Genomic DNA, 26,461 nt, shown 5'->3' with positions numbered 1-26,461 from the left:
AATTACAAATGGATATATTTACTTTTCTTCTCCACTTGACACTTTATTTCCTGATCACATTACTATTCTTAATGTTTATCTTTGTACAGTTAAATGTTCTTTTCTCTCTATTACTTGATTTGTCAGCTTTAAATAATCTCTTTTGACCTAACTGAGGAAATGTGGGAAAGATAAAGAATTCAGATTTTTACCTATATGGGGGAAAAAAGGCAGCAGCACAGTTGGAGCAATCGGTGGTTCCTCAGGAGGTGACAGAACATACATTTGGCTACCTCAAAAAATTGCATAAAAGATGTGGAAATAGAAATGTCTCCCTCAAGCACTTTAGGGAACCCACTACTATGCCCATGATGTCAAAGGAGAGAAGTAGACATAAAGAAAAACTGTCAGATGTTATGTAAGGATAACATTTAACCTTACAGATAACCTTTGCACACTGATCATCTTAGTGCCTCTCCTATCTAGAACTTCCCCATTTTACCAATTAGTTTATAGTCAGTGAGAAAAAAAAATAAAAAGTAATACACACCTCTCCCTCTTCTGACATTAGAGAATTCCTCATTTTCTCCACCTCGCTTCTCACGGTGTGGTGCTCCACTGTTATTTCTGCCATCTTCTCCTCCATGCTTTACTTCACCTTTTCCTTCGACTGCTACCACCTGTATATTCCCAATGTTGCCATTTCCAGGAGATACTTGGACATCTTCAGGAAAACCAGAATTTTCCAAGGGCTGACTGGGATCACCACCCAAGTAACACTGAAATGGTCCATTGTTTGACGTAATGCTGTCTAAAGACTACAAATTTAAAATGATGCTTAGTTAAAAGCTATAAACATAACGTATACAGCACAAAGTTGTCAAGGTGATAGAAATACTGGTTTTCTAAAATGTTCTTTCATGTTATTCTTAGAAATGTTCTTTTTCTGAAAAATGTCTTCAATTAATATTCTGCTTCCTGTACACAGGGAAGAAACGGAACAGGAATGATTCCACTATGAGCAAAGAATTGAGAAGTTTTAGCATTGAATTGTTCTCATGAATCAGTTATTCATCCCAAAAACATTTAAATCTCTATGCTTACCTTAGTTACTATGCTAAACTCTAGGGATACTATCAAGAAAGAGATAGAATCCCTATCTGCAAGAAGCTTACAATCTTAGTAAGGGAGTCAGAGAAGATTATTATAACATATTTGATAAGTTTTATTAAAAAGATGTACAAAGGATGCTATAAGAACTTGCAGGAGGGGTACCTAACCCATACCAGGGTTGGGTAGAGGTTTGGTCAGGATAGCCTTCCTGGACGAAATGATATGAACTAAGACTTGAAGAACAAAAGAGAATATGCCAAGTCGAAGGATGACAATAATGACAGCATGTGCCAACAAAGTAGTAGTTGGACAGAGGATGATTTGAGAACTTTTAAGATTACAAAATCAACCAGATTTGAAGACTGAATATGGGAGTAAGGAAAAGGAAAGACTGGGCACTAAATGGCTTGGTGATACTCACCAAGATAAGTACTGAGGATAAGGTTGTTTCAGGGGAACTGAAAGAGATAATGGTACAGTTACAAACAAGTAAAAACTGAGGTCCCTAGGCAAGGTGTACAGTAGCGCAGCTGGAATCAGGAGATACATGTTGGAGTTAGAACTCAGAGCATCATCAGCATGTGATAGTTCAAACCAAGGAAGTAGCAACTAGGGCTGTATGCCTGAAGAACAGCAAACTTAAGGGTTCCACAGAGAAAGAAAAACTCAAAGAGGGATCCTACGAGAAGCCGAAAAAAAAAAAAGAAAAAGAAAAGGAAAGAAAGACACCTAAAAGAATGGTGTGAAGAAAGCCAAGGGAATGTTTTCGAGGATAGAATAGTGAATATTGTATAATGATGTTCAAATAAGATAGGAAATGTAAAGCATCCACTCAAATTAGCAACAAAGGTATGTTGACATGTATGGCAGAAATCTGACGGAAATGAGTATAATAAATGAATACAACCAACAAAAAGCCTGGCCATGAAGTGAAGGAAGAAAATACAATAGTTGGAAGGTATCACAAGGTTAAAGAGTATTTTCTTTTAAAAATGGAAGGGTTATGACTATGTGTATAGCTTGAGAAGAAAGAACCAGAAGAGAAACAATGGTGGGGAATAATCTAGATAGAGTAGAAAAGATGAAGGTCCCCAAATTATAAGGTGGGAAGAAATATGACACAAGCAAAGTAGAGGAAGTGTCCTTAAATGGGAAGAACATGTCATCCACTGAGGTGTGAAGAAACGCAGCAAGGACTGAATAGGTGTAGCTTACAGTCAGTAAATTAAAAAATAAGTGTCAAGCCACAAAGTTGAAGGAGCTACAACCTAATGGCTTCTATCTTCTCAATAAAGAAGATAAAATTATTTGATGAAAACAAGGGAAAAGTTGAGATGGGACTTATGAGTATCAGTCCCCTACCCATACCACCAATTCTGATAGACTCTAGCTTCTAATGCTTTAGATGCTACTCAAAGTGTGGTCTGTAGACTGGGAGCAACAGCATCAACTGCGAGCTTCTTAGAAATGCAAATTCAAGGGCCGGCCCATGGCTCACTTGGGAGAGTGTGCTGCTGATAACACCAAGGCCATGGGTTCAGATCCTTATATAGGGATGGCCGGTTAGCTCACTTGGGAGAGCGTGGTGCTGACAACACCAAGCCAAGGGTTAAGATCCCCTTACCGGTCATCTTTAAAAAAAAAAAAAGAAATGCAAATTCTAAATCTGAAACTCTGGGGTTGAGGCCCTGGAGTCTGTGCTATAACAAACTCCCCTTTTAAGAAGTACTGTTTAAAGAGATAAGAATATGTAAGACAAAGGAGAAGGTTTTTTCTCTCTCTTATTGCCATCTTAGAAATCTAACCCACCTCACAAAATTCCAAGTATACTACTGGTCTGCATTGGTATAATGGTTGAAATGATACCAGAAGCATATATAGATATAAAACATTTCATATCTTCAAGTCTCTGTTTCAGTTTCAGAACAGTACTTCCAAACCATTACCTATCTAAATGGCTATTTTAGAACATAGTTCATTTTTAGATTCTGCAAAGCAATAATGGCTAATAATTCAATCTTTCAAAGTTTCCACTTTTTGGAAAGGGATCTATAAAGTACTCAACTTATTTAAATTTAACTAAAAATAAAAACTATGAAATCAAAAAATGACTTTCTTTTAAACAATATTTTGTTAAGTGAGATGAGGCCCTTGAAAGCATGCCGCCCTCTCTCACCTCAGAGATTTAGTTAAAACCAATAAGATGTAGTGCTTTCAGACCATGAACCCTATGGAAAGAATAGAAACTGAGGCAAACTAAATAGCAACAAGGTAAAAAGATTACTGTACTCAAAAAGCAGTACAGAAATCCTTAAAATAACATTCTAATACTTACTTTTCTAAAAAATAGTAATTTATTACAGATCATCTATTATGGGTAAAGAAGTTGGAAGTAATATTATTTAGGATTGAGGTTAGATTAATAAGTCAGGTAATAACAAAACAAGATTTTAATTATACTAGCAGATTGGCTAAATACCTCAGTGGATAAGATATATCGAAGTCTGGGGACATAACAAATAGCAGCCCCTTAAAACAGGTAAATACTAGGGAACACTTATTCTATTTTATGGAATGATGTGTTGCCTGATTTTATAATCACAATAAAGCTAATTGAGATCTCTAAAAAAAAAAAAAAACAAACCAAAAAGACAGGTAATACTACAAGTCATAAGGAAGTTGAACAAAAAGGTACTCATTATGAAAGTGATAAGGTAGAACACAGTTAAATTCAGCACTGATCGAAGAAGGAAAAAGAAGAAATCACATAGGCAACAATTAGTTAGAAAATAAAATACAAAGAAAAAATATTCCACAGATGACTATAATGCTTATTTTTAACCTTTTTATTGTGGAAAATTTCAAATAGGCTAGAGTACTAATCCTCCAGTTTCGACACTTAGCACTTCAGAGCCACTCTTGTTTCACCTATTACCCCCACCCCATCCCCAGTGAATTATTCTGAAGCAAATCCTAGATATCAAGCTATCAGACTATTTTAAAACACTTTATTGCAACAAAATAAATATATACCAAAGATTTTTAAAATATTACTTACTCTGGGGGGAGGGTATGATGCTTAACTGACTCATTCACAAGGCCATTACAGGCTTCTAAAAATACTTTTATAAGTTGAAATCAATGAGAAAAGGAAAACGTTCAAATCATAATAGGCAAACAATAAATGTGACATTACTGGTCCACAAAAAGAATGTGAAAATCACTTTGATTCTCAAGGACTCCAAAATTGATAATAGATATTATATAAATGTATTTTCAAAAGAATCCACCTAAGACATTTGTGGATGACAACCTGTAATTAACCTAGATTTGGTGAGGGTGGTGATAGGTGGGGCTGTATCTTATCTACGGTTTCCTTCAGGAAGGGACATCTGAGTTAGGGTTTAAAGGATGTAAAGGAGTTAACTCACTGAATGGGGAGAAGGTGCTCTCCAGGTCAAATGAATGTAAAGACGCTGGAGGAAAGAATGGAGAGGGACTGGACATACTAGAGGAACAAACAGAAGGCGCTGTGAGTGGTGAGCAAACACCAAACAGGAGAGTTGTGTTATGAGGGGCCAGTAAATAGGAGTCACATCAGACAGTCCATCTTCACCAACCTTCCCCAAAAAAATATTTTCTAAAAAAGAGAAAATAAAAGAGAATCTGCGTTTTTATCACTTCTCATTTTCATTTGTCACTAATTTCAGCTCATTCTCAGTTTAGCCTCCTTATCATTATTCTTCCCATCTATGCTACTCATTTGTTTTTGACCTTAGTTAAAAAATATTTTATTCAGGGGCCGGCCCATGGCTCACTTGGGAGAGTGTGATGCTGATAACACCAAGGCCACAGGTTCGGATCCCTATATAGGGATGGCCGGTTAGCTCACTTGGGAGAGCGTGATGCTGACAACACCAAGTCAAGGGTTAAAATCCTCTTACCAGTCATCTTTAAGAAAAAAAAAAAAAAAACTAAGAGGTAAATTTAACTGCATTATTAAATGAGTGGGGAAAAAAGGAAAAACACAAATAGAAAAGTTAAAATCATTGTTTCAAGGATGCAAAAGATGCATTGAACTATACTAGAAGGGGGGTGAGGGAGAGTGGGGAGAGGATGTAAAAGCACTAAATAAATAGAGCTGTCAAAACCACCCTCATTAATCAGTGTTTCAAACATAGGGCCAAGCATAAAGGTGTGTAGTAGGCTATACCATACAACGAAATTGCCTAAGCACACATTTCTCAGAACATATCCCCATTGTTAATCAACACATGATTATATCATAAATTATAATAGTTTTTAAATATTAATTTTTCTCTGAATATTCCAGAATTTTATATATTTTTAATGCACAAAAAATAACTAAAAATACAAATGTTTAAACATTGTAGAGGTATGTTTTCAAAGAGATGAACAGCATATAAATCTGCTATTAAGAAGCTATTCACTCAATTCTGATAGACCACTTTGAAAATTTACTAATCAGAAAATGTCACCTTTACCTCTTCCTGTCCAAACTGCTCCATAGAATCACAGTAAACTTCACTGTCTGAATCACTTGTCAAATGCTGAATTCCTGAAACATCTTCAACATGATCATCATTTATATCTAAATATGAACAAATGTCCAGGTAGTATAATTATACTAATAGGAAAAAACACATTTATTTCACTTTCAAAATTCATCAGTTCTATATTATCTTGATACTGAGAGACAAATTTGATTTACCAAGCCATACTTCTTTTTTTTTTTAACTCATCAAAACTCTAACTTTAGTTGATAGCTTTTATCTGAAAAGATTATAAAGTATTTTTTCACTGAATTTTATGATGACACTGTCCAGATGAAAGCTTACAAAACCTAATAAATAATCTTATAAGAAAAAACTGACTACCAGCTAGGAGGTCAACTATGGAATGACCTCCCATAGTTGGGATGCAACTATGCAAGTTTGGTTGCTACATTAAGAAATAATGTTTCTTGGTTTCTCCACTGGATTGCAGCAATGTTATTAATTTACCATATACATACTACGGGTTCACCCCTAGCATCCTAGGATATGAAAAGACTAAAACTTATCTTTGCTAATTGGAGAATAAAGGCATCATATAATCAGAGGTTAAAAGAAACATCAGGAATAAAAGAAAAAATTTCTAAGATTTTATTTTAAAATATCATATAATAACACAGTAAAAAATGTTTCAATAAAAATATAAAAGCTCTGGCCCTAATTCACTGTCTTTCATAACTATAAACCTTTATAATACTAATAAATCCTAAGATGTTACTAAAGAAGAGATTTTTAAATTCTAAACTGCTCCTAAATATCCCCAAATTATTAAAAGAATATTTTATTCATAGAAAAGAAGCTGAACAAAGAAATACGTATTTTGGGACAATACCTTGGTGAATGCAGACAGCAGTTTTTTCAGTTTGCTCTAAGTTTTGGTCTACAGGTTTTACTTCTTCAGTGCTTCTGCCATTCAGAGAAGAACTCGCATGAATGTCATTCTGCAAATCCTGACCAAAGCTGTCTTTATCATAGCCATTAGTGACAATGATTTCCAAATTCTTATGATCTTCTGATTTCTTCATCATTTTATCATCTTTTATGAGAAAATGGAGAAATTCATAAAAGTTCACAATAGGTTAACTTTTATGTGTTAACTAATACTGTGTTCTAACATCCGGTAATCACTTCCCCAATTTACCATAATACCTTTCAAAGGTTTCCGACATGCATTGGAGAGATGAAGTGCTCCTTGAAAAGGGGTTTACTGTATGGTGAGAGCTCATCCAAACTGTGTTAGCTTCAAAACTACTTTAGTTCCTTGTGAATCCTCTAGAATCCCTTTTAAAGAATAATCTCTCGAGGACTTTACACTCTCTTAGGCATAGGCGAATTGCTCTGTGAGATCTAGCAGTGTACAGGGGTCCACATAGCCAATAAAACAATCCTTAAAGAAGGTATTATTCATCACAACTTACTGGAAAGTGAAGCCAAAACTAAGTTGTGCGGGTTGATTGAGGGTCTTTCAGTCTCCCCTTTCTAAAACAGTCTTCCCATAAATCACTGGTACTCTTACTAACAAGTCCCCCCTATGATTTCAATGTTCTTCAAAATTCCTGCTTCTTTCCTGTTCTCTGGATTCCATTCTATATTTGGTAAGATATTGAAAGCTTAACTTGTCTTCCGACTTTGGTAACACACACATATTCATATTGAAACATTAGATCCATTAGATATGTACTACCTTAAGATAATTCCATTAGATATGTATTACCTAAAGATAATATATATCTAATGCAGCATTTCATGCAGTACATTTGGAGGAGTGGCCTATTCTTGTCAGCCTTCAATAAACACCTATTTCATTTATGCACAAGGCTGGCTGTCCCTACACTCTCTAGTAGAGTCTTTTGGTTCACAGAAAACCTGGTTATAGGGTCAACAGCCCACGTCCTACCACATGCACTAATCTTATGGAATACCAAATCAGCCCAAATGTCTTCATATCCTTATTTAATGTAAAATTATTAACCCATTTTCCAAAAATTACCATTTTCACTTTGTTCTGCTCCTTTCACTTCTATTTGGGCCTCTTCTTCCTCAGACTCAGCTCCGCTATCACTGCTTTCAGCTTTACCATTAACAGTTTTGTCATTTGGAGAAGTTAGAACATTACCGAGATCTAAAATATGAAAAGACCACTTAATCGTTAATGTGGTAATATACAACGTCATAACTTACAAATAATAATTGTAATTTATAAATAACTGACAAAATCATTTTGAATTAAAATGTTAGAATTTTACATATAATTAATAGCATTCTTTTCTTTTACTATAAATCTACATATATTACACAAATAGACACATTCCTTCAATTATGTTTACAACAAAAATGATAAAGTTCTCAAATCTTTTCTGAACACAGCAGAGAATAAATTATTTTTAAGTTAACATCAATCAAAATAGCAAAGTTAGAGATGAATGATCTTCTTCATATATCGTAAATGAAAAGATCCTTGCCGTATGCTAGCATGCTGAAAACATAAATATAATATTGGCCAAAGTTATACCCTGAAAGTAAATACATCAGAATTTTAATGTGTACATGAATCAGCTGAGATCTAGTTAAGATGTAGATTCTGAATCAGCAGGTCAAGAGTGATTTAAGTTTCTGCATTTCCATAAAGCTCCCATGTGTTGCCAAAGCTGCTGATTACTGGACCACATTTTGAGAAACAAGGAATTCCATTTCCATCAACAATTTTTTAAGATCCTAAAGTCCTCCTCCATTGTCAAGGGTTCAAATCCCCATACTGGCCAGCCCAGAAAAAGAAAAAAAGATATTAAAGTCTCCTAAGTGGCTACTGGCCAAGAATGGTCTTATTCCCTAAATTTCTGGGCTTTATTTTTACTTATTCAAACGTATTTTGGATGCTTCCCTGAATCCCAAATAACATATTAAATTCCCAAATCTCTGGGCCGGCCCGTGGCTCACTCGGGAGAGTGCGGTGCTGATAACACCAAGGCCCTGGGTTCGGATCCCATATACGGATGGCCGGTTCGCTCACTGGCTGAGCGTGGTGCTGACAACACCAAATCAAGGGTTAAGATCCCCTTACCGGTCATCTTTTAAAAAAATAAATAAATAAATTCCCAAATCTCCATAAATCTTAAACAGTCAGGACTAAATGAGGGGTCTTCAAAATGTTCATGGAAAGATTCTCATCATCTTTTAATTCCATTTTTCCACAAACTTGTTGAAGTACCCTCATATTCTTTTTTTTTTTTGGCAGCTGTCTGGTAAGAGGATGAAGTACCCTCGTATTCTTACTCAACTCTACCTAATTAACAGAACAAAAGAATAAAAAGTCAACTCTATTGTCTATTTAGGGAATCATGGCAACAGCATAGTTTTTGTCTCTTCCATACTCTTCCCCTGACAACCAGAAAAAGCAAGAATAACAATTTTTTTTAAAAAGTGCTGGCTGGTTAGCTCAGTCAGTTAAAGCACAGTGCTAACACCACGGTCCAGGTTTCAATCTCTGTACCAGCTAGCTGCAAAAACAAAACAAAACAAACAAAAAAGAAAAAAAAAAACCTACTACCCACAGACATCTTCAACAAAACCAAGTAACAGGGAATTCCTAAACCCCCATCAAATGGATGGTTGTAGAAAAGCTACTTGACAGCAGCAAAAGCAGCATCACTGCAGTTCTGTGATGAGAATTATAGAAAGCAAAGGGAATTACTGATGAGCCTCTCAACATCTAAAAATCAAATAATGTTGATTTATTATACACCACATTAACAGACTAAAGGATAAAAACCACATGATTGATTACCACAAGAGATGAAGAAAAAACATTAATAAAATCCAACACTCTTTCATGATAAAAATTTTGAAGAAACTAAGAATACAAGAGAACTTCCTCAGTCTGAAAAAGGGCATGAAAAACTCACAACTAGCATCATGGTTAATGTTAAAAGACTCCTAAAATAAGGAACAAGACAAAGATGTCTGCTCTTGCTGTATCTACTTAATACTGAACTGAAAGTTCTAGCCAGGGCAATTAGGCAGCAAAAAGAAATAAAAAGCATATTTATAAAGGAAGAAATAAACAATCTCTGTTTACAGATGACATACTCTTGTATATAGAAAACCCTACAAAAAAAACGATTAGAATTAGCAAACAGTTCAGTGAGGATACAGGATACCAGATCAATACACAAAAATCAACTGTATTTATATAAATTAACAATAAACCACCCAAAAATAAAATTAGAAAACAATTCAATTTACAATAGCATCAAAAAGAATAAAATACTTAGGAATATATTTAATAAAATAAGATATAAGACTTATACAATGTAACAAATTATTGTTGAAAGAAATTAAAGATCTAAATAAATGGAAAGACATCCCATGTTCATGAACTGGAAGACAATATCGTGTAGATGGCAATCCCCAAAATGACGTACAAATTCATTGCAATCTCTATCGAAATCCCAGCTGGCTTTTTTGCAAAAATTGACAAGCAAATTCTAAAATTCATATGAAAATGTGAAGTATCAAGAATAGCCAAAACAATCCTGAAAAAGAATGAAACTGGAGGACTTATACTTCCTGATTTCAAAACTTACTACATAGGTATATTCTGAAAAAGCCCACATGAAACTGATAACTCTGTTCTACTGGGCCTAAATGGATACTTTTAACAAGATGCTTTGTTTTAAAAAAACAGTTAAGATTGCAAACTGGCTTGCAACTTGGCAATATCTTACAAAATTACAAGCATCCATCAAACACTTCTAATATTATTTCTTACAGATATACTTCCTCATATGTAAAAGGACATATGTACAGGTTACTCTCAGCAGAACTTTTTGAAGATCAAAAGAGAAAATAAAGGCTGGCCCGTGGCTCACTTGGGAGAGTGTGGTGCTGATAACACCAAGGCTAAGGGTTCAGATCGCTATATAGGGATGGCCGGTTAGCTCACTTGGGAGAGCGTGGTGCTGACAACACTAAGTCAAGGGTTAAGATCCCCTTGCTGGTCATGTTTTTTAAAAAAAAAAAAAAGAGAGAGAGAGAGAAAACAACCTAAACATCCGTCAGAATGGTTCAGGTTAAATAAATTCCGGTGCGGGTCCACAATCTCTTGCTTAGCAACCCTTGGATCCAGATATGTTGTGAAATCCCAAGTTTTCTAATTTTGCAAAGGTCATATGGTACATATACCATATGGTGTATTATGTAACACCCCAACAGAGTCTAAGGCAGATAGCTCCTTCACTTAAAAAAATAAATAATTAATTAAGATTTTTGCAGCAAAATATGAATAGTCACACTAAATACGATAAGGACTCAAAATAGACTCACAACATTTCAGGTCAGGTCTTCCTCCTCAATTAGTTCATGTCAGGACAGATTTTGCTCCCAAATGAGTTACAAAAAACCCTTTGGTTTTCAAAGCTTTTTGGATTTTTAAATTATAGCTAAGTAATTGTGGACCGGTGCTTTTACTATTATTATTTTCTCTTGTATTATAACTAGTTGTTTAAATATCAGCCTCTGGCCAGTAAGCTGAACACTACTAAGGCAGGTACAGACTTATTTCCCTCTGCATCCTAACAACATGCAAGGCTCAAAGAAAACGTTTAATTTTCTGAATTAAATAAGCATGAGTTATAAGGAGGACTATGTGTTAATATTTGACTCTTCTAAACAAATCAGATATAGAATGGTCTGATACAGAATTATGCCCAGTAAGCAGTCACTATCAGTTGCACATGGTTTATTACCATGACAGATACAAACTACATGGCCTTATTACAGAACAGGTAGATTACTGTTGTGAAATGCTGCAATTTCTGTCAGTTATTAAAAGATGTCTTATAAATAAGGATGCCCAGAAAAAAAAGAGAAATGCCAGGCTGATTTTTATTTAAAGTATACCCAATTTTCATTTAAATTTTATCTTGCCATTTCACTCTTTCTAATAAAATTTAAAGAGCAAATGTTTATAGTTAATAACAGTATATTTTGTGTATTTTATTAAACTCCTACTAGTATGCAAAATGTAACCTTCTTAATCCTTTACTGAGAACATGAAAACAAAATTCCAAAAAAAAAAAAAAACCAAGCAAAGTGAATTCAACAATGTCTTGTTTTAGCTTGCTATGCTATAGTTAAACCATACTATAAACATATCCATTTTTAAGTTAGCTAGAAAATTATTTAATCCACAGTATTGCTAATAACTCATAAAGCAAAAATAGAAAATATGATCCCTCAAAATAAAACCATGAATTGTTATAATTTTGTATATACTAAGTGAACCAATTGGCATATTTTAATAACTTAACACTTAAGGGTTAAAATCTTAAGGGTTTAGATCATGTTGTAAGGAGGTAGGGGCTGTGGTGATTCGCAGGATCAGGAATTTCCACCTAGAGAATCAAGTTCAACAGGAAATCAGCAAGATGAAGCCCTGTCCTGCTCCCAAGCACCCTTCCATCAAGGACCTCCTGTGAGGGCAGATGAGCCACCACCCAGAAATTAAGGGAGAAATTGCTAAAAAAGATGACAAGGTGCTGTCATTACTAAAAGATGTGTATGTTGATTCCAGAGACCCTGCCTCTACCATACAGGTAAAAAATGCAGAAACACCTCAAAAGCCAAATGAATTCAGGTTGCTTTATATGATGAATATTAAGAATATTCCCAAAGGTGAAATTCTGTTGTAGAGGCATTGACACTCTCAATAATAATAAACTTTATCCAGAAACATGGACTACTGAGAAAATAGCACAATAATACCAGTTAGACCAGAAAGTTGTGAATTCCGGGCCGAGCCCGTGGCCACTTGGTAGAGTGCTGCGCTGGGAGCGCGGCGACTCTCCCGCCGCGGGTTCGGATCCCATATAGGAATGACCAGTGCGCTCACTGGCTGAGTGCTGGTCACGAAAAAGACAAAAAAAAAAAAAAAAAAAAGAAAGTTGTGAATTCCCTTCTTAAATATTATGTTACTTTTTTTTTTTAAAAGAGGACCGGTAAGGGGATCTTAACCCTTAGCTTGGTGTTGTCAGTACCACACTCAGCCAGTGAGCTAACCAGCCATCCCTATATAGAATCCGAACCTGCGGCCTTGGTGTTATCAGCACCACACTCTCCCAAGTGAGCCATGGGCCAGCCCTTATTTTTTTTACTTTTGAAGTCAAAATCTTTCCTCCTAAAGACAAGAAAGCAAAACCAAAATGAAGAAAATCATAAATTACTTTTCCTATGTTATTCCTATTCCCATGTCCTATTTATTTCTTCATTTTTAGCACAGTAAATTATATAAATTACCAAGTATTTAATGCTCCCTAAAAAAAATAAAATAAAACAAGAGTTTATAATATTTTGAAACTCCATACAATGTGTTTGCTTGGAATGAAAATTCCTGGGTAACAAATCCTTATAAGTTATATAAATTTGTGCAGAATTCTTTTGGCAAGTAAATTTTAAACAAAATTTTTACATGGATTTCATTATTCCTACCTTCTAAATATTTAGAGATTTTCTCCAGTCGGGCTGGCATGTGAAAGTAGAATAAAAAATTAGACATGTTAATATTAACAAATGCAAAGTACATCTGTTGCAGAATTAAAAGTTGGGTAAAATAGTCCAACCTGAGGTTAAATCAGAACTCCTGCCACTCTTTTTGTCCTCTACAATTTCATAAAATGGACCTATGACATGCAGCAATTCTTCAACTTTCTCAGTCATCGGCATAGTTTCAAGAATCTGCAATCAAAAGAAACAAATACAAATGAAATAAACTTAATTTGATCTACACTAGTATCAAATAATCAAATATTTCCAGTTTATTGATAATTTTGAGATTTGAAGTTCATTAATAATTAATAGACTCTCTAAAGGATCTACATTAATTATATACTTACTGTACACATGCTCTTAGAAAAGTTTCATCTTTAATCTTTTATATTAAAGATGTAAAGTGTTCTCATTTTGTAGACTATTTTACATAATCTTCATGTTAAATTTTATACAATAATCTATAGGTTGTATCTTAAAAACTATGGCTTTAATTAAATAAAACAGAAAACTGTGAGGTTAGAATAAAATTATTAAACCTGTTCTTTAACACTAAGGTAGTGTTTCTAAAAGGGCACAAAAGTGAAGTAGGAAATGGTAACCACTTTCAGACACCTTCTTAACTATGAGTCAATTTAGAATCATCAAATTCAAAGAGCAAGGTAAATTAACTGAAGAGGCATTCAACTAACTAGCCGTTAACCAGTGACTGATCAAAGAAATTAAAGTACTTAGATATGTGGAATAAAAAAATTTTATAGTTACTAAAAAGAATAAAGTTAGCTCTATGTGTGCTGACTAGCAAAATCTCTTTAATTTTTTTTTCTATAATAGTCTCTACTTTTATAGCAGTTTTAGGTTTACAGAGAAATTGAGCATAAAGAACAGATTGTTCCCATATCCCACCTCCACCCCCTACCCCATAGTTTCTCCTGTCATTAATATGTTACATTAATGTGGTATATTTTCTAATTTTTCTTTAAGGGTAAAAAAATTGCTGCAAGTATATTTAATATGATGCCAGTATTGTTTTTATTTATTTATTTTTTTTGGCAGCTGGCTGGTAAGGAGATTCAAACCCTTGAGCTAACCGGCCAGCCTCTGTTTTCTTTAACAATAGGACATATACATCCCTTCTCAATCAATCTACAAAATACAATTAAAAGTAATTACCATTACAGAGTAAAAATGGAGGATACAGGGAAGACTCAATTTTCATTTATACTTCTTTTACTGTTAAGATTTTTTTTTTTGCATTTACATAACATATATTACTTTTATTATTAAAATGAACAAATTTGTTGTTTTTAAGAAACCAAAACCTATTATCTTTCTTGTATATTTTTTCAGTTTATACACAGTTTTAAAGTGGCTACTTTTTTGTGGAAAACTCACAGAGTTTTTAATAAGTCCAGACTAAAACTCTGGACTTATTAGTCACTCTCCCTGCTTTACTTCCTATCTTCCACAGTACACTGTAAGCTCAGTAAAAGTGTCTTTATCTCTTTTTGTTCACTCCTGTATTTCTACTGTCAAGCACATAGAAGGTATTTAATAAATAATCTAGTTTAAAACTCTCAAATTCTTGTTCAGACAACATGCTTTTATTTCCAAACCAGATAGAGGACAGATCATCAGTAGACTATGGCAATCAGCAACTCTGATATGATTTTGAACTGAGATATTCCCATCAACACCACCATCCATCATGTGTATGGCAGGGGAGGTTGTTAATGAGAGAAATTATACATAATAAACTATGTTAATGATAACTGGTTTTAGTAATTATAATTTAAATGCACAGCTCATAGTAAATTATCTAACTGCTGTTCCTATTAATGGATAGGAATGAAAATGCTTTAATCATAAAATTTCTTTTTGCTAAAGGAAATATTTGTTATGAGGCCGGGGCCATGGGGGCGCATTTTTATAGCTTATTATAGATATCTAATTTATAATATACTTGGATTGTAATAATAATTCTGAGAATTAGATTCAAACCAAAATTGAAACCATATGGTAATGTTTACTTTGGCATGACCAAAGTCACAGCTAATAAATGGCAGAGATATAAAACATTACGTAATAATATGATAAAACATTATATCAGACCCTTTATACTACCCCACACTGCCATAATAGAAAGACTTGACCTAGCAGAATCTGATAAGCCAACCATATAATATGCCATCCTGACGCCCACTCAATGCCTCCTCCTTTGATCCTTCTCCAAAACAGATCTTTTAGCTCTCTATTAAAGCTTATAAAAATAAATCTCTTTCTCAAATTTGTCCTTAAGTAGGGCTACTCCATTCAGTGTTTGGGTTTCTCATACCTCATAAGATAAGAGAGTGAAGTGTGGAATCGAAATGCCACAACTAAATAAATGGTGTATGTACTGGCACTAAGCAAATATAAAGAGTATTCGTTCTTGCAATAAGCTAAAATTTCAATAGTCAATATAGTGAGAACAGGAGTGGCCATGGCAAGACATATCTAGAATTTAAGGTGTTGCTTTCTGAAGAAGAAACTTTAAAAATAAAACAACTAAGAATGATTGACAGAGTTTGGATGTGCTGTTCCCCTAAAACTCATGCAGAAATCTGATCCCCAATGTGACAGTATTGGAAGCTGTTAAGAGTCATGAGGGTGGATCCCTCATGAATGGATTAATGCTCTCCCTAGGTGGAAGGATTAATGAGTGAGTTCTTGCTCTATTAGTTCCCATGAGAGCTGGTTGTTTAAAAGACCCTGGCATTTGCTCTCTCTCTCTCTCTCTCTCTCCTCTCTCTCTCTCTCTCCTCTCTCTCTCTCTCTCTCTCTCTCTCTCTCTCGCTTCTTCTCACCATGTGACCTGCTTGTATACACTGGCTGCCTGCCGCTTTCCACCATGAGTAGAAGCATTCTGAGGTCTGTGCCAGATGCAGCTGTCCCAGAATCATAAGCTAAATAAACCTCTGTTCTTTATAAATTACCCACTCTCAGGTATTTCTGTTATAGCAACATAAATGGACTAAAACAATGAGCTTAGCCATTTGCAAAATTCTCTCCCTGATGCCAATACTGAAATTCAAGAAATAGCACACATGCATGCACAGATGGAGCTAGAGGGACACACACAGACAAGCAGACACAGGCAAATCTCAGTCTAGGTAACTACTACTTATCTTCAGAGAAGATTTTTTTTCTAAAGTTATAAGTGAATTAAGTTAATTCAATATATTGCAATCTATCCAAATGACGAATCTTTTAACAGAAATGTTTGATAAGCTGCATGGACTCTAGAAAAGCAGCACCCAAAGCACAATAATTTCTCTAGGTTTATCAAGCACTTTTCCTCAGTGAGAGACATTTTTAGATGATAAAATCATACTGGAAAGGTGCATATATACCTTACTAAAGCAAAGACTAAATACCTAAAGCTTTTTTTTGTCCAAGATGATCACATTTTTTAAAGCCATCCAAATCCCACTGCTGTACTCTCTGTTCAATGTGTCTCAGCAATCACTAATTCAGTCTCCCAAGTGCCTCTGACCTTTTGAGGACTGTCCTAGATGTCAGTACTTAGTATGCTGACCACTAGAAAAGTCTATCATAAGAAACCGGCATTCTGGTTTTTCCAACTTCCAAAAGATGGTTATCATGAGTCAAACCTTAAAACAAAAGTCAACTGTCAATACTCAGAGAAATCCACTGTTCTACACTTGTACAGCTATGGACGAGATCCTTGGCCATGGTAACTTTCAGGTTCCATCCTTTATGAGATCCTGCTCTACTCTTCCCTCTATTACTATGATTATCCCAATCTGTTAGAAATCTTGAAATAACTAGTCTGCAGTCATCCTGGGACATTTCTATGTTTTCTCAATATCTCCCAGTGATTCTAATATGCAGCCAGGATTGAGTACACTCACCTCTCTTTAAATACAGCAGACATAATGCACATTATTCAAGTGTTGGCTGAATACTCCAAAAATCCCCATAAGATACGCTGTTACATTTGTACAAAAAATAGAATTTTATACTTCCCTCTGATTATGAATCAAAATAAACCTTATTTAAAGAAACATGGATTTTTTTCCCCCAAATCACATTACTTACTCTATTCCCTCAAAGCTAAAACTATATTAAATTACATTAAAATAATTTTTGATTCCACAACTTTTTCAGTGATAGTTTACTGGACAATTTATAAATTACAAAAAGCAATTTTCTACAAAAAATTATCCATTATACAATATAAGTTAAATAAGATTTCTGAAACCCTTGAATGCAAAGACATGTAATGAGATTTATACTCTAAAGAGTAACTCTAGGGCCAGCCAGTTAGCTCATTTGGTTAGAGGGCAGTGTTGAAGACACCAAGATCAAGGGTTCAGATCCCTGCACTGGCCAGCTGCCCCCACCACCCAAAAAGAGTAATTCTAAAGAGCAATAGCCAGTGATTTATGAACCATATTTAACAACATAATTTAATGACTGCTTTGTTACTAAATTATTGCAATTAGAAAAAGTCTCAGGGCCGGCCCATGGCTTACTCAGGAGAGTATGGTGCTGATAACACCAAGATCAAGGGTTTGGATCCCATATAGGGATGGCCGGTTAGCTCACTGGGTAAGCATGGTGCTGACAACACCAAGTCAAGGGTTAAGATCCCCTTACCGGTCATCTTTTAAAAAAAAAAAAAAAGAAAGAAAAAGAAAAAAAGTCTCAAATTCAATAATCAAATCTTTGGGATAACGTACTATCCCACCAGATTATTTAGAAACATGCAGTTTTATCTACTGATAGCCATAAAGCTAAACTATAAAAATAATTCAAAACAGTGATCAAATTTTCAATCTACAAATATCCTAACATTTTTCAATTTTACTCAAAGTTTACTATAAGCTACATTCACAGTAAGAAATAAAATTGTAAAAGTCTCAGTAAAAACAGTGTATTCTTACTGAAATCCACAGCCAGTAGAAGCAATTTAAGACAACAAAAAGGCAGCAGTATAGTTTTAATCTTTCTTGGTGAAAAAGTAGAATACATAATATTTCACCCCCTGCCACTTTACACTGTGACTATACCATTAATTAATAAAATTGGATAGAAAAAAATGGGTAAATTTTACTCAATGTGTCAATTCAGCTTTATATTATAGAAGTGTGTCCTAAAAATTATAATGATATTTAAGATAAAGAAAAAGGAATAGTTATTAAACCAAAAAGGCTTCAGATTATCTCTCTCTCTGCTTTGGAAAGGCTCCTTTGTTACTGTGTTATTAATATACTTAACACGCAGAAGAACTAAACTCTGCCCTCTGTTGTAGATTAAGTCCAATAAATAAAAACTGTGAAAATGTAACAAAGGGCACAACTTTTGAGCAGTGCGGAAGAGATTAAAAAAGAAAACAATGAAAAACTGGTCTGAATCTACCAAATAGAATTACTACAGAGATTCATACCTTCAAACCATCAGCAAAAATACTATTCCTTTTTAAAGATTTTACAACTTCTGATCCATGTCCAACATAAAAATGGCCCTTTATAAAACGTCTCTAAGATCATTTTCTTCTTTTTTTTAAAAAAAAAGATGACCAGTAAAGGGATCTTAACCCTTTCTTGGTGTTGTCAGCACCGCACTCTCCCAAGTGAGCTAACCAGCCATCCCTGTCTAGGGATCTGAACCCATGGCCTTGGTGTTATCAGCACCACACTCTCCCAAGTGAGCCATGGGCCGGCCCCTTAAGATCATTTTCAATATCCATGATTTCTTCATAAATTTGCTCCTCAAAACAATGCCTTGGACAGACTTAAAAGAGAGGCTTAACAAGGAATGCTTCTCCTTAAGAGTTAGCAGAGAATCTAAAAGTATACTTATCTTACTCTACTTCTGAAGGAAGCATTCACAGAAAAACGCTTGTTACTGAGAAGTCCAGTGATGACAGTATCTCGATTTATGTGTCAAAACTTGTATGAGAATGTTGTTGGGCAGTCTTGTTAACTATTTCTCCTAAATAAAAAGTTCCAAAGTAGAAATGCTTTCAAGCCAGTCCAGGTACTTCCCAGACTCCTGAGTAGGGGACAACAGTATTTCCAAAGATTTCTATTCCTATACTTTTTCCAGGAGTTGACTATAAAGATATGGAAGATGAAAAAGAAAATAATAATAAATAAAATAAAATACCATAACACCACGATGTGATGTATCTTTTTTTTTTTTTTTTTTTTTTTTTAAAGATGACCGGTAAGGGGATCTTAACCCTTGACTTGGTGTTGTCAGGACCACGCTCAGCCAGTGAGCGAACCCGCCATCCGTATATGGGATCCGAACCCGGGGCCTTGGTGTTATCAGCACCGCACTCTCCCGAGTGAGCCACGGGCCGGACCGATGTGATGTATCTTAAGGAAAAAACACTTACCTTAAGGGCCGGCCTGTGGCTCACTTGGGAGAGTGCGGTGCTGATAACACCAAGGCCACGGGTTTGGATCCCATATGGGGATGGCCGGTTAGCTCACTGGGTGAGCGTGGTGCTGACAACACCAAGTCAAGGGTTAAGATCCCCTTACCAGTCATCTTTTAAAAGAAAAAAAACAAAACAAAACAAAAAAAACCACCTTAAGATGAACTTTAAAGAATCACAAAAAACCATAATAAAGTCCATAATCTAGATTCTATAGTATAACATACAGTACTGTGATCTCCTTGTTCCTTAAATGAAGCACCTAATTTGTCTGATAACAAAATCAAATTAGAGCTGCTCTGAATATTTTTATTTTCTACTGTGAATTATCTTCCTTACCTTTTTCATTTCTTCAACATATGCAATCATGGCTTCCTCTTTGGTCATATCACCCAATGAACTCCAAGCATCCCTAGAAATGAAAATATCCAAATAATGACAAAAAGACACCTGATTTTCAATTGCTCAGAAAACAATTTATAGTTGATGCTGTAGGATCATTAATTTAAAACAGGCTCTACTCAAAGCCATGTTTTGTTTCCAAATGATCTCTTTGAATGCACCACTTCGAAGAAAACCATCACAGCAAATAAACTTGCAAATTAGTAGTATTTAAAACTAATAAGTATATATATAAAATCTGTCTATCTTTATATTAATAGACCACGGAGACTACAGACTATCTGTAAATATTTGCTAAGAACTCTTTAAACTTTTTTATATCATTATAAAGAACAGGAATAGAAATGAACAATTTAGAAGACTACATGAACTGTCATAGGCATGTTTTTTTTTTTTTTTTTTTTTTTTTTTCTTTTTCGTGACCGGCACTCAGCCAGTGAGTGCACCAGCCATTCCTATGTAGGATCCGAACCCGCGGCCGCTGGGAGCGTCACCGCGCTCCCAGCGCCACCCCCACCCCCAGTGTGCCACAGGCTCGGCCCCATAGGCATGTTTTAAATGAAGAAAAGCTCAGTTAAAAGTTTCAATTAATTTAGTGCTAGCCCGTGGCTCACTTGGAAGAGCATGGTGCTGACAACACCAAGTCAAGGGTTAACCTCCCCTTACCGGTCATCTTAAAAAAAATTTTTTTTTTCAATTAATTTAAATAAGAGCCTAAGTTGTACACTGGAACTAAAAATGAAAATGGTTTTTCACTTCTGAAGAAATGAAAATGTGAGCAGCAAGAAATTTTTAAAGCCCTAAATAATAAGAACAGTCCTTTGAAATTTTGCCTAACATGAAAACCTCTCTTTTTATATATTTTGCCCATAAGGAGTCTAATTCCACCCATGTAAATTCTAGGGGAAAAAAATGAAGTAAATAATTTTCTTAAAACATACAAATTAAACAACATTGCTGTTTCATTTAACCTATTACTTTATGACTATTCATGAAGATCTTAGAACAAAGTACAGTACTAAGAAATCTTCAAACAAGTTTATAGCACTTTCCAATTCAGGATGAAGAAATTTAGCATGATAATGTGTGGCTCTTGGTTACAGCATAGTGTTGATAACACCAAGGTCAAGGGTTAAGATCCCCACACCCACCAGCTGCCAAAAAAAAAAAAAGTGTAGCTCTTTAAGCGTTCTTCAACAATTAGCATTCTGGGCCGAGCCCGTGGCGCACTGGGGAGACGCTCCCGCCGCGGGTTCGGATCCTATATAGGAATGGCCGGTGCACTCACTGGCTGAGTGCCGGTCACGAAAAAGACAAAAAAGACAAAAAAAAAAAAAACAATTAGCATTCTGTGGTCATAAAGAACAGTCTAAAATTGACTTTTGTCAGACATTTGTAAAGTCTTCGATAAAATTTAAGAATATTAAATGTTAGTCAATTGGGAAAATGGCACAGGTATCTTGATAGTATATAATTCTCTTAAGTATATTAAAAATCTAATTTCTCGAAATGAAAGCTTAGATAAAAAGTTAGTGTGGCAGTACCTAGTCATATCCCTAGTTATTTATTATCTTAAAGGATCAAAGCAAACAATGTCACCTGACAAGCAAAAGTCATTACTTTTCTTGGCAGGTAAAAGAGCCAGTTAAACTTTGTATTTTTAACTTAGTTTGGAAGTTGCTCTTTGCTTAGAAAAAAAAATTTTAAAAGAAAAAGAAAAACTCCGTAAAAGGGAAAGATTAACAAAGATAATTTGTTTATCTTTTATCTCCATAAAAAGGAAAGATTAACAAAGATAAAAGATAAAGGTTTAAAAGATTAACTTTTTATCTTTTATGCACCTACCCTTTTTGGTTTTATTTTTTTCCTCTCTTCCCCAAGATTTTCCTATTTGTGTAAAATTATGTTAAGAGTACTTCAAGGATTAAAAATTGTATCCAATATCTAGGAAACTTTATGCACAGAATAATATACATCCATATAAGTAACAGCCATATATGATAATTATGTCATTAAAATTAAAATTCTTTCATAGCTCTCTACATAAAATTACCATTTATATCTTCCAATAGGATCCCAGAATCCAGGCCTTGAAAGTTTACAGGGTCCTTCAGTTGCCTGCTTATAGAAGCTATAAAACTTGAGCATCATTTCATTTGTTGGCTGGAATGAACCTATTGGAAAAATATTTTAAATACAGATCACCTAGAGAATACAAGTGATACAGTAAACTTGTAAATTAGCTTAGCTACTAATAGTGATTTTATATTTCATTAATAATTCAGATAATAATTTATTCTACCTTATAGAAACAAAAATTATGGCTCTGTTAATTGCTTTGTTCCTTTGATTTCAGAAAACTCTGAGATTTTAAGCTTTAATAGCAGTGCATAACAGTTCAATAAGTAAAAGAATAAACAAACTTACTGTAGGTGTAATCAAAATAACTGGCAAATGTCACTTAAAAAACAAATATATTAATATGTAGAATAATTGATATTATGCACTATAATAAGGTATATTTACTCAAAGCTTGTGACAAACCAAAATTGACTAGCATAAATTAAAAAGTTACATGTATACTCTGGTTAATAAAATTGCAACAGTAAGAAATTCGGCTCCTCTTTGCCAAATTTCAGTTTCTCAGTTGCTAAGAAACTTTGGCATAATAAACAGATAATATGTAGTAAACAAAAGCTAGTAGTTTATAAAAGCTGTGGAAATCACAAAACAGACAAGCTGAGAGCTGGTATTTCAAGTTTGGCCAAGAGTGCATGACTAATTCCAAAATCACAATAATAATTATCCACATATATTACATGCAAATTTAGGAGTATCTATTAGCTACAGTGTTTCAATGATATAGTCCTTTTTTATACAGCAGAGGGAAAAAATGGAGAAATCACAGTTAAAAATGGTCACCAACTTATTTAACACATATCTAAATTTAAAACACCAAGCCTCATCTCATAGTATCTTCAGTGAGCTAACCAATTAATATTTAAAAGTTTATTGGCTTAGGTGAATGACATTCACATTGCAATGGATTAAAACAAAAAACAGAACATTTATTGAATGTATTCTATGTGTAAGGCACCAGATAGTTATGATCCCTGTCCTCAAGGTGCTCATACATGATATATTTAACATATACGTTTGAAATATTATCAAAGAATTTAAATTTCTAAAGGCCAAGCTCATACCAAACATAGATGCCATAGATTCATTATTTTATTACCTTAGGCCTTAAACAAAGATGAAGCAACAAGTAACAAAAAATCTTAAGATCTTACTCTCTGCAGTAGTTTAGGACAGATCAATTTAAAAGTAGTATTACAGGGCCAGCCTGTGGCTAACTTGGGAGAGTGTGGTGCTGACAACACCAAGTCAAGGGTTAAGATCCCCTTACCAGTCATCTTTTTTAAAAAAAAAGGTAATAAATAAGTAAATAAATAAATAATGGCTGAAAACTTCCCAACCATGATCAAAGACATAAAATTACAAATTCCAAAAACTGCAAAGCGTGAACAGGATAAATATGAGCAAAATCACACCTAAACATATCATAGCCAAACTGCTAAAAAACAAAGAGAAAGAGAAAAATCTTCAAAGTAGCCAGAGAAATGACACATCAAATACAACAGAACAACTTTAATGGCTTTTCTTCCAAGCTGCAAAGAAGGTCCAATATGAGCATAAAAAAGATAAAACTAGTACAACGGAATAGAAAAAAAAAGTAGTAATATATATTTATTAAATTTTAAAAAATCATTTGCGGGCCGGCCCGTGGCTCACTTGGGAGAGTGCGGTGCTGATAGCACCAGGGCCACGGGTTCGGATCCCATATAGGGATGGCCGGTTAGCTCACTGGGTGAGCGTGGTGCTGAAAACACCAAGTCAAGGGTTAAGATCCCCTTACCGGTCATCTTTTAAAAAATAAAATTAAATTAAATTAAAATAAAAATAAAAAAATCATTTGCAAATGAAAAAATTTGTCCTGTCTTTTCTCTTCCTTCATATCAAAAGTTTTCAAAAAGCCTTAAATTTTAGACTTAATGAGTATATGCCACCAGACATCTCCATCCCAGATTTTGACATATCCAAATCCGCAGTCATTAAGTGACAAGACTTTTGTTCTCAACAATAAAAACTACTTGAAATCTGAATAATATATTTCTGTGAAAGATTGAAAGATCAGCAGGTAATTAATTCACACTCGATACCTCCTCTTCAATTACACTCCTTTTCAACAGAGAAAAAATTAGGCTAACTAAGCAAGATTAGAACCAGAAAAAAGGTTAAAAGAGGTGAGGCTTAGAAACTGGGGCCTCAGGCCTCCGTAGGAGGCTTCTTCAGCCCGGTGCACGTACCATTTTTCGGCAAACTCTGGATCACCTTCACGGCCGCCTCAAACCTGGTTTCATGCACGGATCTCGTGTCCGCCATCTCCAGTCGCCAACGCCGGCCCCGATCCCAAGGTCTGTCGGCGGGAATCAGGCAGCAGCAGCACCAGCTTTCCCAGGAGCCTGCATGAAACTGGAACATGGAGCGCAGCCGCGGATCAACATGCCCCAAAAGGAGGAGGACCAGGAGCGCAGCTGGCCAGTTCCCCTTTGCCCTGCCCTATCCAGGCCACACAGACCGAGGTGGCCCGGCTCCTTCCTCCTCCCCGGGGCGTGACTTAGGCCTACAGCCCAGCCCGCGACAACAAAAAAGCAACTCACCGAGAGGAAGAGCATCTCTAGCAGAAGGCCGAGGGAGTCCGGCCACCGGTGGTCGCGGAGCTGCTCTCCCACCCAGAGGAAACTGGCGGAGCAGCCACACCCCCCATTCCGGCGGGGTCGATCTGTCTGTCCGCGCCCTCCTCACGGCCCCGCCCCAGAGTCACTGGAGGACCCACTAGCTGCCGTCGCCGTGCAGTAAACCCCACCCTGCCACCCAGCGGCCCCGGCGATGACGCCCGCTGTCCGTCAGTCCCCAGAGAAGGAAAAGGAGGAGAAGAGAAACGACAGTCCAAGGGACCACTGCCCCTGACGGGTCCAGGGAAGACCTTGCTGGTTTTTGTTCAGGCGGGGGAAACCGAAGCCGGACCAATATGTCCGCGCCAGCGCGGCTGGACAGGCCGGAACGTGCTGGGGACATGGGGTGCATTGCACCTGGGCCCAAAGTGGCTTGCGTCAGTACCACTGGGCAAAAAAATTGACTCCGCGGTCCCCAGAGCTTGCCCTCTCTTATGATAAGGTTTGAAGAAGGTGATGGGACGTAAGCAAAGCAAAGGACTTTAGATCCGGACAGGCTCGGTACTGGGACCCAGGGCAAAGTCCCTTAGTCTCTCCAGTGGCAATCATTATACCACTCTAAAGGACAGAGGGAAGGATTAAGGATGCTGGGTGGAGGCGTTTAGCAGTGCTTGGCCTGCAGGTCTTCGACAGCTTTCGCCGGCCCGAGGACGACTGAGCAGCAACCAAAGGCGAAGGGCGGTCGTCTGCTACCAGAATGGGCCGGGCGCTCCAGCTGCCATCTCTTTAATAGGAGAGGTGGAAGCATCTTTTAATAGGATCCGATTTCATAGGAGACTGGGAGTGGGGGAGGGGCGAACAAGGAACCGTTATAGATCGTCACCCCTAGAAAAGGGTACCCTGGGCCTTCACCTTCCTAGCGCACTCCCCGCCCCCACGTCCGTAGGCATTTGGGAAGTGCCCCCAGGCCCAAAGTTGGTGGGGCAGCTATGGGTTGAGAGGGTGGCGTCTGAGGCCCGGAAATCTCAAAGTCGCCCGGTTGGGAGAGTAGTTTCTGTCAGTTCGGGATGGGTTAGGAGGATTACTACTATATATCTAGGCACGGACCGTAAGTTACTTTTCCCTCGGAGCCGCGGTGCCGGCGTTTACCTTTGTATTGCCGGGAAAGGCCTGTCCGGTAACGTTCTCGACGCCCGCCCCTCGCCCTGCCCCGCGGATTTATGGGAAATGTAGTCCGTCCCCCTCCCACCCACCCTCCACCCCCCGGCGCTTCCCGACACCTCCCTCCGGCGGCCTAGTTCCTTCCACCTGTTCCGGTTCGGCTTCTTGCTCCCGCCCGCGCTCCAGCCCTGCGAAGTCCTTCCTTCCTACTAGGTCGAACTTTGCGCCTACGGACTGCCACATCCGCTTAGCAAAAGGGACGCTTAGCGGTGTTCCTGAGCGGTGTCCTGGTGTGAGTGGACTTAAAGGAAGAATTTTTGCCGCTGATGCTTACTGACTAAATACTGCCAGCCTACTGAAGCCTTTGTAGTTGCCAAGCGAATGAAACATTCCCAAAACGCTGTAGGACGTTTACAAATTAGGCAATTGAGACTTATCTTAATTGTCTTGCCCAAGGTCCCACAATTTAGTGAGTAACAGAAAGAAGAGTCAGTCCAAAA

The 26,461-nt window shown here is 36.4% G+C and overlaps 1 protein-coding gene across 7 annotated transcripts in view; it reads right to left on the bottom strand.

Annotated features, from left to right (window-relative positions):
- The window catches only part of ACBD5 (acyl-CoA binding domain containing 5), a 45,251-nt gene extending 19,245 nt beyond the window's left edge, over nt 1-26,006 (bottom strand). Inside the window, exons 1-10 of one of the 7 annotated variants that reach the window (XM_063099475.1) lie at nt 25,950-26,006; nt 24,432-24,597; nt 22,115-22,235; nt 19,999-20,071; nt 13,283-13,397; nt 13,152-13,184; nt 7,657-7,788; nt 6,499-6,702; nt 5,598-5,704; nt 530-797 (exon numbers count right to left, since the gene is read on the bottom strand). In XM_063099475.1, the coding sequence (XP_062955545.1) occupies nt 530-797; nt 5,598-5,704; nt 6,499-6,702; nt 7,657-7,788; nt 13,152-13,184; nt 13,283-13,397; nt 19,999-20,071; nt 22,115-22,235; nt 24,432-24,507 (1,129 nt within the window). In that variant the 5' untranslated portion in view covers nt 24,508-24,597; nt 25,950-26,006. Of the gene's footprint in view, nt 1-529; nt 798-5,597; nt 5,705-6,498; nt 6,703-7,656; nt 7,789-13,151; nt 13,185-13,282; nt 13,398-19,998; nt 20,072-22,114; nt 22,236-24,431; nt 24,607-24,785; nt 24,921-25,949 lie in introns of those variants that run through there. The other 6 variants (XM_063099476.1, XM_063099477.1, XM_063099471.1 and 3 more) reach the window with 6 other exon arrangements.
- Nucleotides 26,007-26,461: the final 455 nt, after the last annotated feature.

This window comes from Cynocephalus volans, chromosome 6 (assembly GCF_027409185.1).
Source record: "Cynocephalus volans isolate mCynVol1 chromosome 6, mCynVol1.pri, whole genome shotgun sequence".
Lineage (NCBI taxonomy): Eukaryota > Metazoa > Chordata > Mammalia > Dermoptera > Cynocephalidae > Cynocephalus > Cynocephalus volans.
Note: the sequence above shows the minus strand (reverse complement) of the source record. Positions and strands in the feature narration are given on the sequence as shown.